Source organism: Tachypleus tridentatus, chromosome 1 (genome assembly GCF_004210375.1).
Source record: "Tachypleus tridentatus isolate NWPU-2018 chromosome 1, ASM421037v1, whole genome shotgun sequence".
Lineage (NCBI taxonomy): Eukaryota > Metazoa > Arthropoda > Merostomata > Xiphosura > Limulidae > Tachypleus > Tachypleus tridentatus.
In genome coordinates this window covers 85,374,305-85,387,192 of record NC_134825.1, presented here as the reverse complement: position 1 = coordinate 85,387,192, position 12,888 = coordinate 85,374,305, and the positions used below count along the sequence as shown (strand labels likewise).

Genomic DNA, 12,888 nt, shown 5'->3' with positions numbered 1-12,888 from the left:
ACAATAGCCTGCACTAGGCATCAGGAAAAACATTCTCCTGCCAGATCCTGTTAAAAACTTGGTCGAACTGATATAATGCCAGACCAATGAAGAGCCAGTTTGAGTTCCACCAGTGTAAAGTGACGATTTTAGCCAAAGAGACAATCAGCTCGAAAGGAAAGGGGTGATTGCTCTGTCCGAGTCTTGATGGCCAAGAAGGTGGAGGAAGAAGCAGAAGTGCTAGATACCTGGCAAGAGCTTTCACCTGAAGTATTGGCGATTCTCCGGGATTCAACTACTTCCTGGCCATCAAAGAGCAGGATCGAGAGGGAAACAAAACTATACTGTTCACTGACCTTTCGAATCTTGTCCCATATGACTTTGGAACTGGTGGTAGAAGATATGTTGGTTGTGAACTTAATCCAAGATTTCTTCCGGTTTTGACGTTTTACCCACTGAGCATGTGCATGGACCAGCTGGAAAGCGATGCGTTTTGAGAATGTGGAATATCTATGGAAAGTATTCCAGGCCCGTTTTTGAGTCTTCCGTGCTTTGTGGTATGTGGAATTACACCACAGACGAGAATATCGTGGAAAATGTGTCGAGGTTTTAGGAATACATTGAGCAGCTGCTTGTATAATACAGTCAGTTACTGCTGCCACACAGTCGTCAATTGATGGCTTACAGACGATGGCAGGATCAAATTCTGTGAGAGCAATAAAAGAGGGCTAGTTTGCCTGATCCAACTTTCACCGGGGCACGCGAGTCGTGTGGCATCGACTACGACCAGTCTCTCTCACAATTATAGGAAATTGATCACTGCTTCGTGGATTACTGTCAATCCTCCATGAGAAATGGGAGAATAGTGAAGGGGAGCAAGTCGAGAGATCAATAGCAGTAAAGGACTGACTAGGTGCATGAGAATAAGTAGAGGAACCAGTATTGAAAAGAGAAAGGTTGTAATCTGAGAGCATACACTCTACTGAGCGACCCCTCCTATCAATATCAGTACTTCCCTAGAGGGGATGATGTCCATTTAAAGTTCCCCTGGGATTAAAACGGGAGAGGGCAACTCTGCAATGAGAGCATCAAGGTCTGATTGATCATATGTCTCTCCAGGCAACATGTAGAGAGAAAAAACAGTGATAGTATGACCCAAGGAAACACGAATGGCTATGGCCTCCAAGGGTATGTCAAGTGACAAAGACAGGGTGGGCGTATGCTGATTAATTAATAATGCCACCCCTCCATGCACTCTTGCATCACACAGCCTGCCATTTCTGTACAAATAAAACCGCCGAAAGGTGACCGTATCGGCAGGTTTCAGAAATCTTTCGTGTAAGGAAAGACATACAGGATGATAGGAAGCAATCAGTGTTTTGATGTCATCCAGATTAGAAGTTCCATTGTATCAAGGTGGCCATTTTTATTTACATGTAGGCGAATTGGGTGGGTAATTCTTCTGTTTACGACCACACCTTTCTTCTTTACTGTCTTTATTCGAGGGAGGTCTATCGATCTCCATGGATCCTGCCCTGGGTCGATTGGACAGATCTTTGCTGTTGGAAGAGGATTACAGTGGCTGAGAACGTGAACAAATGATCGTTTTGCATCTTGGGGTGAGAGAAGAAGACGTATTCAAGGAAATGCCTGTACCCAAAACCAAAGGAAGTGAATCTTGGGATTTGTTGGAGTGTATGTAAGGGAAAGAGATGGCTGTTGAAGTTGATTCATCAACTTTTTTAACCATGGAGGTCAAAAGAATTTTCATTTATTTTGAAAATGAATTTTTTGAAGGTACAGAAAGATGTGTCTGTATTCTCACTGTAGTAGTGGAACAAAGTGCAGCAGAACACGTCCGAGATAAAGTGTTGGACAGCAACCTTCGAGCTTCAGGATAAGTAATGTTATGAATCGTTTTCAACCGCTGTATCTCTTTTCTTCCAACCATTTAGGACAAGTAAGAAAATAGGACGGGTGAGAACTATTGCAATTGACCCAATTGGGGTCCATTTCACACTTATAGGCATCATGGTCCTTGCCACCACAACGAGCACACGTTAAGGAACCACAACATGACGTCTTTGAGTGACCGAACTGCTGACATTGAAACATTGGAGAAGGTTTGGAATGTATGGCCGTGTCCTACAATTAAGATAACTTGCCTTGATGGTGGCAGATAGACGTGCTGATGTAAATGTTAAAATGAGGACATTGGTCAACATCATAATTCCATCTTTGCAAGTGGAGATATGCCTCACTGCAGAAACTTCTTGTGTGGAGAAAGCAGCAAAAATCTCTGACTCGGGGATGTTCTTCAAATCCCTCTCAGTAATAACTCTTCGTGACGAATTCAAAGTTGCATGAGGCGTAATCCCAATATCTTCAATCGCCTTTGAATGCAAGAGGAGTCCACTGTATTAAAATGTAGATGTTTCCACCAATATGTCAAAAGAGCTAAGCTTCTTTACTGACTTAGGAAAGCCAGCAAGTCCCTTCTAAATTAAAAAGGGAGACATCTGCCCTAAAGATCTGTCTAAAAGAAAATGTAGTAAAAGAAAATGAAGTAAACAGATGCTACAGATAATGAAGATTGCTGCTCAGAATCTTCAAGACGTGGTCGTTTACCTTGGGGCTGTTTTTTTCACTATTTTATTTAAGTTTTTATTTGGAGGATTCATAATAAAAAAAAAGAATATTTCGGTGTCAACTGACCCCAACCACCATGGAGTTCTAGGAGGGGGCGCACTACAACGCCAAACAAGGACACTGCAGCAATGCCAGTTTCATGCGCACTATACCCAAACACCAGCATCAGTACTTGGTTGATCCTAGTCCAAGTGGACCAGCCGATTGACCCTAGGAGGGCCACCCCAAGTCCGCCCATGTACAGGAATTCAAGGCCAAAGTGGTGTTTCGGGTTGGACCTCTCAATCACCAGGATTCTCTCTTCCCCTTCACTGGTCACCACGCACGGCAAACACGTGGGTGGATGTTTAAATCCCAGAGGAGATAAACTGAAAGAACAAAACTTTCCTTGGGAAGTCCCCTTACCACGTACAGGAGGATACCGAGGGATATCAATGGTAGGCACAGAATAGATATCCCATTGTATAACTTTGTGTTTCATTACAAACGAATTACCCATACTATCATTTTATTATGTAACATCCCATCTAACTTTAGTTTAGTAGATAATAATCAATCGTTGCTAAATGTCACTTTATATTTCAACAACAGGACTACTTAGTTTCCAGTTCTCTTAAGATTAATCTATTTCTAAACATTGTTTTAATTTCCTAGATCTATTCAAGTCATTTGAGTGCATATGCAGGCTAGCCGACAGAGTGGTGGGGCACAGGGTCCAGGCGAATGAAACCTGATTACGCTGCTGTGAAAAACCTTTAGGTTATATTGTTATTTAATAATATTTTGTCTTTTCTTTGCATGCATGTGCTTGATACATTAAGAATGATTGAATTAATAATTTGAGTAATAATTAATATATATTTGTACTTTATAGATTTTAATAGATATTTGTTGTTACTTGATTAACGTTTGTACGCTTATACTATGAGCTAAAAAAGACTGCTGCTGTAAGTTTGTCTTGTTTATGAACTCGTTGCTGTCCTAATGTAGGAGCTTCTTTTTAATAAATTCGTAAAAATGTTAAAAAAAGAGAATGAAAGTAGGCTCAGTGAGGATGTTTGCCCAGGGGATCGCCCTAACTCTCGACGCTCCTGTGCGTATGCAATGATAATCAAATCCACGAGTATTTAATGAAATCATTAAGTTCGTCACGTATTCGTGACTTAATATGATGAAAACGTGTAAATAAAAAACCTAGAGTGGAAAGCTGAAACTTCTGGAAAAAAACACATTAATATAGATGCACCAATGGGAATTAAAAACATATATGACGACATAAGCACCGAAGTGATTGTGTAGAAAGATCTTTTAATTTCTAGTGAATTCTAAATACTAACACCAAATGGTTTTCTTGCGTTTTTTCTTCATCAATTTCTGTTGAAACAAAATGCTCAATCTCTCTAATAATTAACTGTAACACCCCTTCATCATTACAAATAAGTCAAAATAATATCAAAAAAGTTTACAATTAATAATTTAAAAAAAAAACACGAGAAAGTAACTGGAAGCAGTTTGGTATATATAAATGCAACAATAGATAAGTTTATTTGTTTGTTTTTGGAATTTCGCGCAAAGCTACACGAGAGCTATCTGCGCTAGCCGTCCCTAATTCAGCAGTGTAAGACTAGAGGAAAGGCAGCCAGTCATCACCACCCACCGCCAACTCTTAAGCTACTCTTTTTACAGTCACATTATAACGCCCTATGGCTGAAAAGGGGCGAGCATCTTTGGTATGAGGGGGATTCGAACTCGCGACCCTCAGATTACGAGTCGAGTGCCATAACTATCTGGTCATGCCGGGCTTCAATAGACAAGTAAGATAAGACTTTAGGGCAAAGATACACGAGAGCTATCTGCGCTAACCGTCCCTAATTTAGCACTTGTGACTAGAGGAAAGGCAGCTAGTAATCACCACCCATCGCCAACTCTTGGGCTGCTCTTTTACCAACGAATAGTGGGATTCACCATCACATTATAAAGGGCGAGCATGTTTGGTGTAGGAGGGGATTCGAACTCGTGACTCTCAGATAAGGAGTCGAGTGACTTAACCACCTGGCCATGACGGGCTCCAATAGCTAAGTAAAACAACAACGTTAAAACACCCATAAAAATATGCATTTAACATTTAACTACAGGGTTAAGTAAAGATCAATGTCTGTAATAATGTTATGTTTAAGAAAAAATCATTCAATAAATCTGGTGTTAAATCAGTAGAAACTTCTAAACACAGGAACTTCATTATAACTTGTATGAGTGGCTTACGCTTGTAATGATTTTAAATCATCGTGAACCTTCCGACGATCATGCAACTCTAATATTAATATTCGTCAACAGTTTAATTTTTATTTGTCTGGTCAGCTTTTCTAATAGAATTTAAAATAGTTTTTAAGACCTTATGCTTCAAATGTCACGTCATAATAAATATGCCATTTCCTGCTCGTTTTTGACAACCACAATTCGGTTCGAGTCTGGTCCATTTTAACAGGTAAATACTCTTTATGATTTTTTCTAGCTCAATTATTTCACGACCTTAAAGTTAGGTATTTCCATACTTTTTCTTTTCAGTAATTTCTGAATACTATCTTAGAAAAAAAAAAGAAAACTATATGACATACAACAGTTTTTTAGCGTAACTTCACATACTTATAAAGACATCCATATTGCTGTAGGTTAACTGAACATTAAAAGAATAACCTTTCAGGTTCTTAGTTGTCCTTGAATGTGCTACGTTGTGGATTGCAACTAGTGCAATGATGAGTATGCGCCGTAAACTAATACAAGAATTTTCATTGAAATAAACTTTTGGGAAGAACTGAGGTCAATTAAACATCACATATCTTGAGAACATTTCTACAAACTGTCCATGTAGGTGAGTCCTGGATTCTAAGACTGTATTTAAGTAGATCAAAAGTCTATACAAGTTGCACCAGGAGACTTTACAGGAATGTGATCGAATAGGATTGTTGAGATTTCTGTTTATTTGACCATCTTTCTCATGAAAATAGGCAATGATTATGGAGCTTGGCTACAAACTTGTGAATTTTCGTTTACAAGCCTTCATCAACCTCAAATTCTTGTTTATTATCTTGTTAACAGTCCCGGAATATGTATCCAGCTTCATTACAATTAATATTTGGTCTGACAGTTCTGGTTTGTAACCACAACCTTCCCTTTCTACGTGACGATGTTACTCCAATTGACTTTGGCGTGGTTTTTGTGACGTTGCTTCTTGAGCATTCTTCTTAAAGGTTTTCACTTCCATGAAAAATATCAAAGTTGTCTTCAAATCGAAACATTCTGTTCTTTGTATCTACATTATTTGACCATCTTACTTTTCAAATATTCTTCCTCGAAAACTAAAGTCTATCTCCGTTTATCCGGTCAGCTGTGGGTCTAAGGAATTAATGACCGCATAGCAAGATGGCCATATTACCGGGTGCCACTGTATGGGATCAACTCTGGGATCAGACAATATTCAAAGGCACAGCACATACCCTTACAATTCGCCCATAACACTCACCTTTCTGTGCTTCTATTTGAGAAAGAACATCTTTACATATCTATTTTTGAATTCACTGTCTAAAAATAAAATTATTTATTGTATTTTTGACTAACAGATAAATGTAAAATTCTGGATGATGATCACCTCCATGACTTCTCCTTGTACCACACAGTATCAAAGGTCAATGCATGACGCTGTTTACGTGAACATGTGGTCATACCTTGTGACAATTATACTTAAGTCATGAAACAACAATTTTCCACCATTTCCGTCAACAGAACAGAAGTAATTGGTCTGGCTGAGAGAGCAGAGCTATATTTATTTCAAAATGTCGCGAAAATTGACAAAACTTGAAATTAAGGTGCAAATATTTCTAAATAAAAGTGTTACAAATGACAAAGTTTAAAAAAGTGTGAAACACACTGTTTGTTTTATCGTGAATGCGTGAAGTATCAAGTAAGATTAGGGAACGTCATTGGTCACATAATTTACAATATCTACAAGTGTGGCCGCAGCACTGAATTTAAAGACTACTTGGAACTGGGAAACAGGTGACCACAATGCATGTGCCCACAATAACGGATGTTCTACAAACAAGAAATAGAAGGAAATATTTGGGACCGAACCAAAATGGCTGTAATGAAGAATTAACCGTTATATCACATTGATCGTTATGCGGGTCTGGACTATATTGACAAAAGTAGTTAGAAGAGAAATATTTGAAGAAAAATAAAAACGTTGGAATGGGTGCACAAAAAAGTAAGGAAACAAGGTAGGAATGGGCATGGTGTAATAAAACTTACTCCATATACATCCTCACAAGAGGGCGTGTCCAATATCCATTCCATGCTTATTTCGTTTAGTCTTTATATCCTGTATACAATTACCTATGAGGATTAACCTGTTAGTAAGTCTGGTTATGCAACATCAGAAGAATCAAACATTTGTGGGACTCGTAACTTTTAGGGTTTGTTAGTTTGTCTTTCCTTTTGCAATTGTACGAGAAGACAACAGGATATTGTACATTAGCTATATTGGTGGATTAAAATACAAAGGTAAATAATCTTAAGAAGTTTCTGTTTATCAACATCATAGATTCGTCACTGTCCATATAAAAGTAGAAGAATCATTATTACACTCATAAGCTGTATTATATAATAAACACAGAAAAATGAAGTAGGCACGGACCAGATAATGAACACGCCCCCAATGAGGTTGTACAGAGAAATAAAACAAAGGAGAAAAACAGACAATATATTTAATGTAACATTTCAGGTTTTCTCAGCTTAATTACAAACCGGATACTTTGTTTCCAACGATAACATGTTTTATTTGGTATAATAGGTTTTTCTTGGCAAACTAATTATAAAATTAGTCGTTAATGTTAGTTGTTTACTTTCTGAGTTCCAAGAGAAGGGGGATACAAAGTGGGATGAAAATTATCCAAACATGATAGATACAGCTGTGAGGGACGCATTAACCGAATCTAGTATCACTGTTTCTTCTCTTCCCCCAGATCCTGTGTAAGCTAAGTTTAAAACTTTTGACACGTTTATTCCTACACTTTCAGTTTTTCAAAAATAATTTTCCCAATTGTTCATACACTGTTTTTTACACCGTTCATTCATTTTTGGTGATGTAATATGTATATACCATTAGTATGAGTGTACACCATAATAGTGTGTGCAAAAAATGGCATACGTGTGCATTCTTTTAATTTATGGTGTGTGTACACACTGTGAGTGTGTATGTGTGCTAAACAGTGATGGTACACACACTGTAGTGTGCAATGCCATTTGGGTAATGTAGTTATTTAATTAACTACTTCTAGTTCAGGCAATAATTAGATTTTCATGTAGGTAAAAATTTACGAAAGAAACAGGTTTAAGCTTGATTTTATCTTTGTTTACATGTAAGTACATTGATAATTAAGATACTAACTACACAGTTACAAGTAAAAACGAACAAACTCTCTATAACATGATCGAAACTGGGAATGGTGTGTACATAGTTACAAGTAATTACCAGTCTGCTTTTACACAAGTATTGGGTAACTAACGGAAATAACTTTCAATTGTGATTGAATAACTATGTATATCGATAAATTATATATAAATTATTGCCTGTGCTATAATTTATGGATAATGCAAATGCCATTCTTACTGTCGTTTTTTGCATTGCTTTTCAAGAATTGATGTTAGTCATCATTACATTTATTTCCATTTTTGAAAAAAATACTTTCTTTACTTGTTTTTTCGTTTGCTTTTTAATGTAGTTTATAAATACGCATAGGAAAGTTGTATTTATAATCAAGTTCTAAACATAATGAGGTCCAACTGTAATATTTATTAGTTATCTATCATTGGGTGGTTATTCCTGTCTCACCCTGTACTTAAGCTTTTTTAAAAGAATACAAAATTTGGGTAAAAACTAGCTTCAGGAGATAATGATAAGATGGTTTACACTAGAATTATGATTTTGTTTCAATTACTACCAGTTAATAATATTTATAAAAGCGCATACTCCGTTTGAAATTATGTAACATTAGTGAATTTCTTTGACACTATTATTTTGCATTTTGAGTGTAATGTATTAAAAAAGAAGAACAAGAAATTCAAACCTTCAACTATGATATTTACAGACATTCCCAGACCATGTGACTCAGTCATTACATAGACATTGTTATAAAAGTTAACACTGCAGAGTATTGTAATGTTTTGGTGACCCATTCAGGAGATATTTAAAATAACATTTCGATGATATTAAACATCTTAAACGATGAACACTAGAACACAGCTGAAACTAACATAAATAATAACTGGTAAGGTATAAAAGTTCAGTTAGAAGAATATGATAAACAGTTCATATGGAAAATTAATAAATTAAAAATCATTACATTAAGAAAAGTTGTATTTTTTACTTGCATAGTTATTTCGGTATATATTATCTAAACGTATTGAAATGTATCAAAGCAATGTCTTTAATAGGTTAGAGGGAAAATAGTGAATAGCACCAACCGCTACTCTTGGGATACTCTTGTGTGACCAAATTGTTGTATTCGATCATCACTCCTATTATAGTGCACTCAGGACCAAGAACCTTCAGATTTCAGTTCGGACATACTAATCTTAGAACATGCCCCACACAAGAAGTGAAACACAAACATGTTTCTGCTACTTTGAGATGAATACTTGGTGAAGCAATGTGGTAATTTTACGTTTAAAACAAAGATTTCTGATTTTTAAATTTTAGCCACAACTTAAATAAACAGCCGCGATGGATAGCACGGATAACCTATTGTGTAGCTTTGAACTTAAACTAACAATAGAATAATTAAGCAGGTTCTGTAATATTTTACTTGATTATATTCTTCGTTTGTAATTAAGCACAAAGCGACACAATGGGCTGTGTTCTAATCACCACAGGTATCGAAATCAAGTTTCTAGCGTTAAGTCCGTAGACATCTTGCTGTGCCACTGGGGTGGGGGCCTTTTATCAAGTATGGAACATATCAAAAATAAGCTTTTGGCCAATTTTATCTGCTCAATATTTTTTATACCTATTCAATCTTTCTGATTGTAAGTGAACAATAGTCTGAGGTTTATCTACGGGCGCGCGCACTTATTCCCGATACAGTTAACACATACAATATTCGTGTCGATCCAAATAACGATTCCAAAGAACCTCTGTATGTCTGAAAAATAAAAGTTATATCTAAAATAACCAATTTGAGGCTTAATCTGATTTATTCGTTTGCATCATATTGTGAATAACGTATCGCTAATGTGGGATAACTTTGTAATATTGAGCATCCAGCGAATTTAAATGATAGTAGCACCTTTATATTGACTTCAACCTTGCATGCAACCATAACATAAACACAATTATTAAATAAAACTCGTATATATGTAAATATATATTTGCAGTTTGGTTGACCTTAAATTTCAACATACATTAAGTAAGGCAATCTGCGTTACATCAATAAAACGTTGTTTTAAGGGAAACACAAAGATGTTTAATTTCTGACTCTGTTTAGTATTTAAACGTGAACAGCACCACAATGGCTAGACGTCCAGGCCAGCGACCCCAAGGTACAGGCATAGAAATGCATGCTAACCCTGGAGGGGGCAAACGATCATACACCGCCTAAATGATTACTCTTAAGTGAATTGTGGGACTGACTTTCACTTTTATAACACGAGGAATAATTTTTTGCGATATATCTTAGGGCCGACTTTTGGACAGTGCAAGATACAGCCCATCATACTAACTAATACATCTCGCCTGGCTCTTTATCACATTTAATATCGTTCAGCCACAAATTCAGTTTCTCAGGCCTAAGGCAATTGCACTTTTAATCATGTGATGCCTAATTAAAGTGCTCACAAAACTTAATCATGATATTACTACGAACAGATGACCAAATATCTTTTTGAACCATCTTTAGTTTTGATTACAGCAGGAACATAAGTTTGGTCCTATATTGTTCGATGTTGACTGGTTTTGACAAAAATTCAGATTTTTTTCATTTTCATTTTACAGAAATACTGGGAAGCTAATCTGAAAACATAGAATCTATTTGTTGTTTGTACATCAACTCATAGAACAAACACATTATACGCTAAAATAGCAAAGTTAAAAATATTTTAATAACAACAAGAAACACAAAATTGTACCTGATACGGTACAGGATCTGGAATACACAAGAACTGGAAAATCTACAGGTTAGGAATCAACTAATCTCGACAAAGTGGAACTAGAATTTGAATTGTTCTTTGATGTGAAATCCACTTACCTAAAAACATGAACATGGTTACAAAAGCGAAACATGAACACAAGCTCATGTTTGAAGTGTAGTTTCAAGTGTTGGTGTTTGTCGTATGGCAAATCCAGTGAACAGATTAAAAAAAAAATTCACGTTTCTTTCTGTCAGTCACCTACTGAGAAGCCGGACGCCATCACCGAACGAATAAGGTCTTCCCTACTACCGTAGTGCCATTTCGGCGTTGTTTCGTTTGTAGCACATGCTCAATGTCAAGTGTAGTGTACTTCCTTACACTTGGATGCTTGTATGTCTACGCGACAAAATATAACACGACATCAGTATTATGTGCTAATAACATAAAAAGGCTCTATTACAATATTTAAGGGTACTATGTTTTTTAACTATAAAGAAACCGATTTTCGGTGAGTAAATATTGTTAGCATCCAATGTTTTACTTTTACAAATTTGTCAAAGATTCAACTCTCGCGTGTTTCCCTGTTTTTTATGTCAGTTACGACTACAATTATAACTGATTATTTAATGTAGCTTATAAAATGTATCACACGAATTCTCTACTATATCATATACTTTTTGTTGCAAAGAAATATTTTAATACATTACTTTATAATATTCGCGGAATTTGTGTATTTATGAGTCCTGCATAGCATGTATTTGTTTTGTATTTAACTGCTGCTTAAAAACAGTAACATCGAGGTAAAGGTTGAGCTATACACGTGTATCCGTATTTTATTATTTTAATGAAATAACACAAAACTATTAGTTTGTTTTAATTACGTGTATTTTCCTTTTAAAGATAATTTAAGTATGCTAAGTTATTGACTGGATAAAAGGTAGCCGACAGTAACCACCGCAAAGTCTTGGGCTGGTCTAATCGAATCCCCCAAATGCGAAGCGTTATTTTTTCTTTCGGGCATTGTTTTGTAAGTTTTTTTAAATTTTGCCCAAAGCTACATGAGGTCTATCTGCTCTAGCCGTCCCTGATTTGGCAAAGAAAGTCTGGAGGGAAGACAGCTAGTCACCAACCATTCACCGCCAACTTTTGAGCTATTTTTTTACTAACGTATAGTAGGATTGACCGTCACGTATATAACATTCTCACGGCTGAAAGGATGAGCATGTTTGGTGGGGCGGGAATTTCTTTCAAGCTTCCGAGAAGCAAACCACAGACCACGAGTTTCATGATTTGGTGCACTATGTCCGGGTCATACTCGGCACTGATAAATACTAAAGCATGAATTTCATTTGCTACATACCTCGTATTATACAAAATATGACTTGCTACGTAGCATGTTTTATATAATAAAAAGACACTGAGCTCGTATTAATCTTTTTTGTGTGAAATTAAATTTTAAAGCTTTTCGTCAGGGATCAGCTCGATTTTTTTAAACATTGAACATTTAAGTACCTTTAAATTTGACGACCTATGAAGGCTCTTAGATAGAGGAAGTCTCTGGAGTTGGAAATGTATACAGACTAATTTAAAAGTCAGTATGTACATGCACACCACATATAGAGAGGTTAAAATAAAATAAAAAATCTTCAACAGCAAGTTGCTCTTGAAAGGGCTCAACAAGTATCTTGCTCAAACTAATAAGGAGGTGTGGGGCGTCGTTAACTAATTTTTCAGATGATTAACGTCAGCAGCCAGAGAAAGGAAAGCAGTTTTGAATTAAGTTCAATATAATACATTTCAGGTTGTGACTATTTATTCAACATTCTTGAACATAAATAATGCATAAATTGGAAAAGATTTTGCTGGAATTTGACACAAAAACGAAGTCATTGAACCTGGCCTGGCGTCGCCAAGCGTGTTAAGGCGTTCAACTCGTAATCCAAGGGTCGCGGGTTCGAATCCCGGTCGCACAAAACATGCTCGCCCTTTCAACCATGGAGGCGTTATAATGGGACGGTCAATCCCACTATTCATTGGTGAAAGACTAGCCCAAGAGTTGGCGATGGGTGGTGATGACTA

The 12,888-nt window shown here is 36.5% G+C and overlaps 1 protein-coding gene across 4 annotated transcripts in view; it reads right to left on the bottom strand.

Annotated features, from left to right (window-relative positions):
• The window catches only part of LOC143254287 (inactive tyrosine-protein kinase 7-like), a 77,238-nt gene extending 66,052 nt beyond the window's left edge, over positions 1 to 11,186 (bottom strand). For 2 of the 4 annotated variants that reach the window (XM_076509214.1, XM_076509223.1), the window contains exon 1: positions 10,926 to 11,185. In XM_076509214.1, the coding sequence (XP_076365329.1) occupies positions 10,926 to 10,974 (49 nt within the window). In that variant the 5' untranslated portion in view covers positions 10,975 to 11,185. Of the gene's footprint in view, positions 1 to 10,925 lie in introns of all 4 variants that reach the window. The other 2 variants (XM_076509230.1, XM_076509203.1) reach the window with 2 other exon arrangements.
• Positions 11,187 to 12,888: the final 1,702 nt, after the last annotated feature.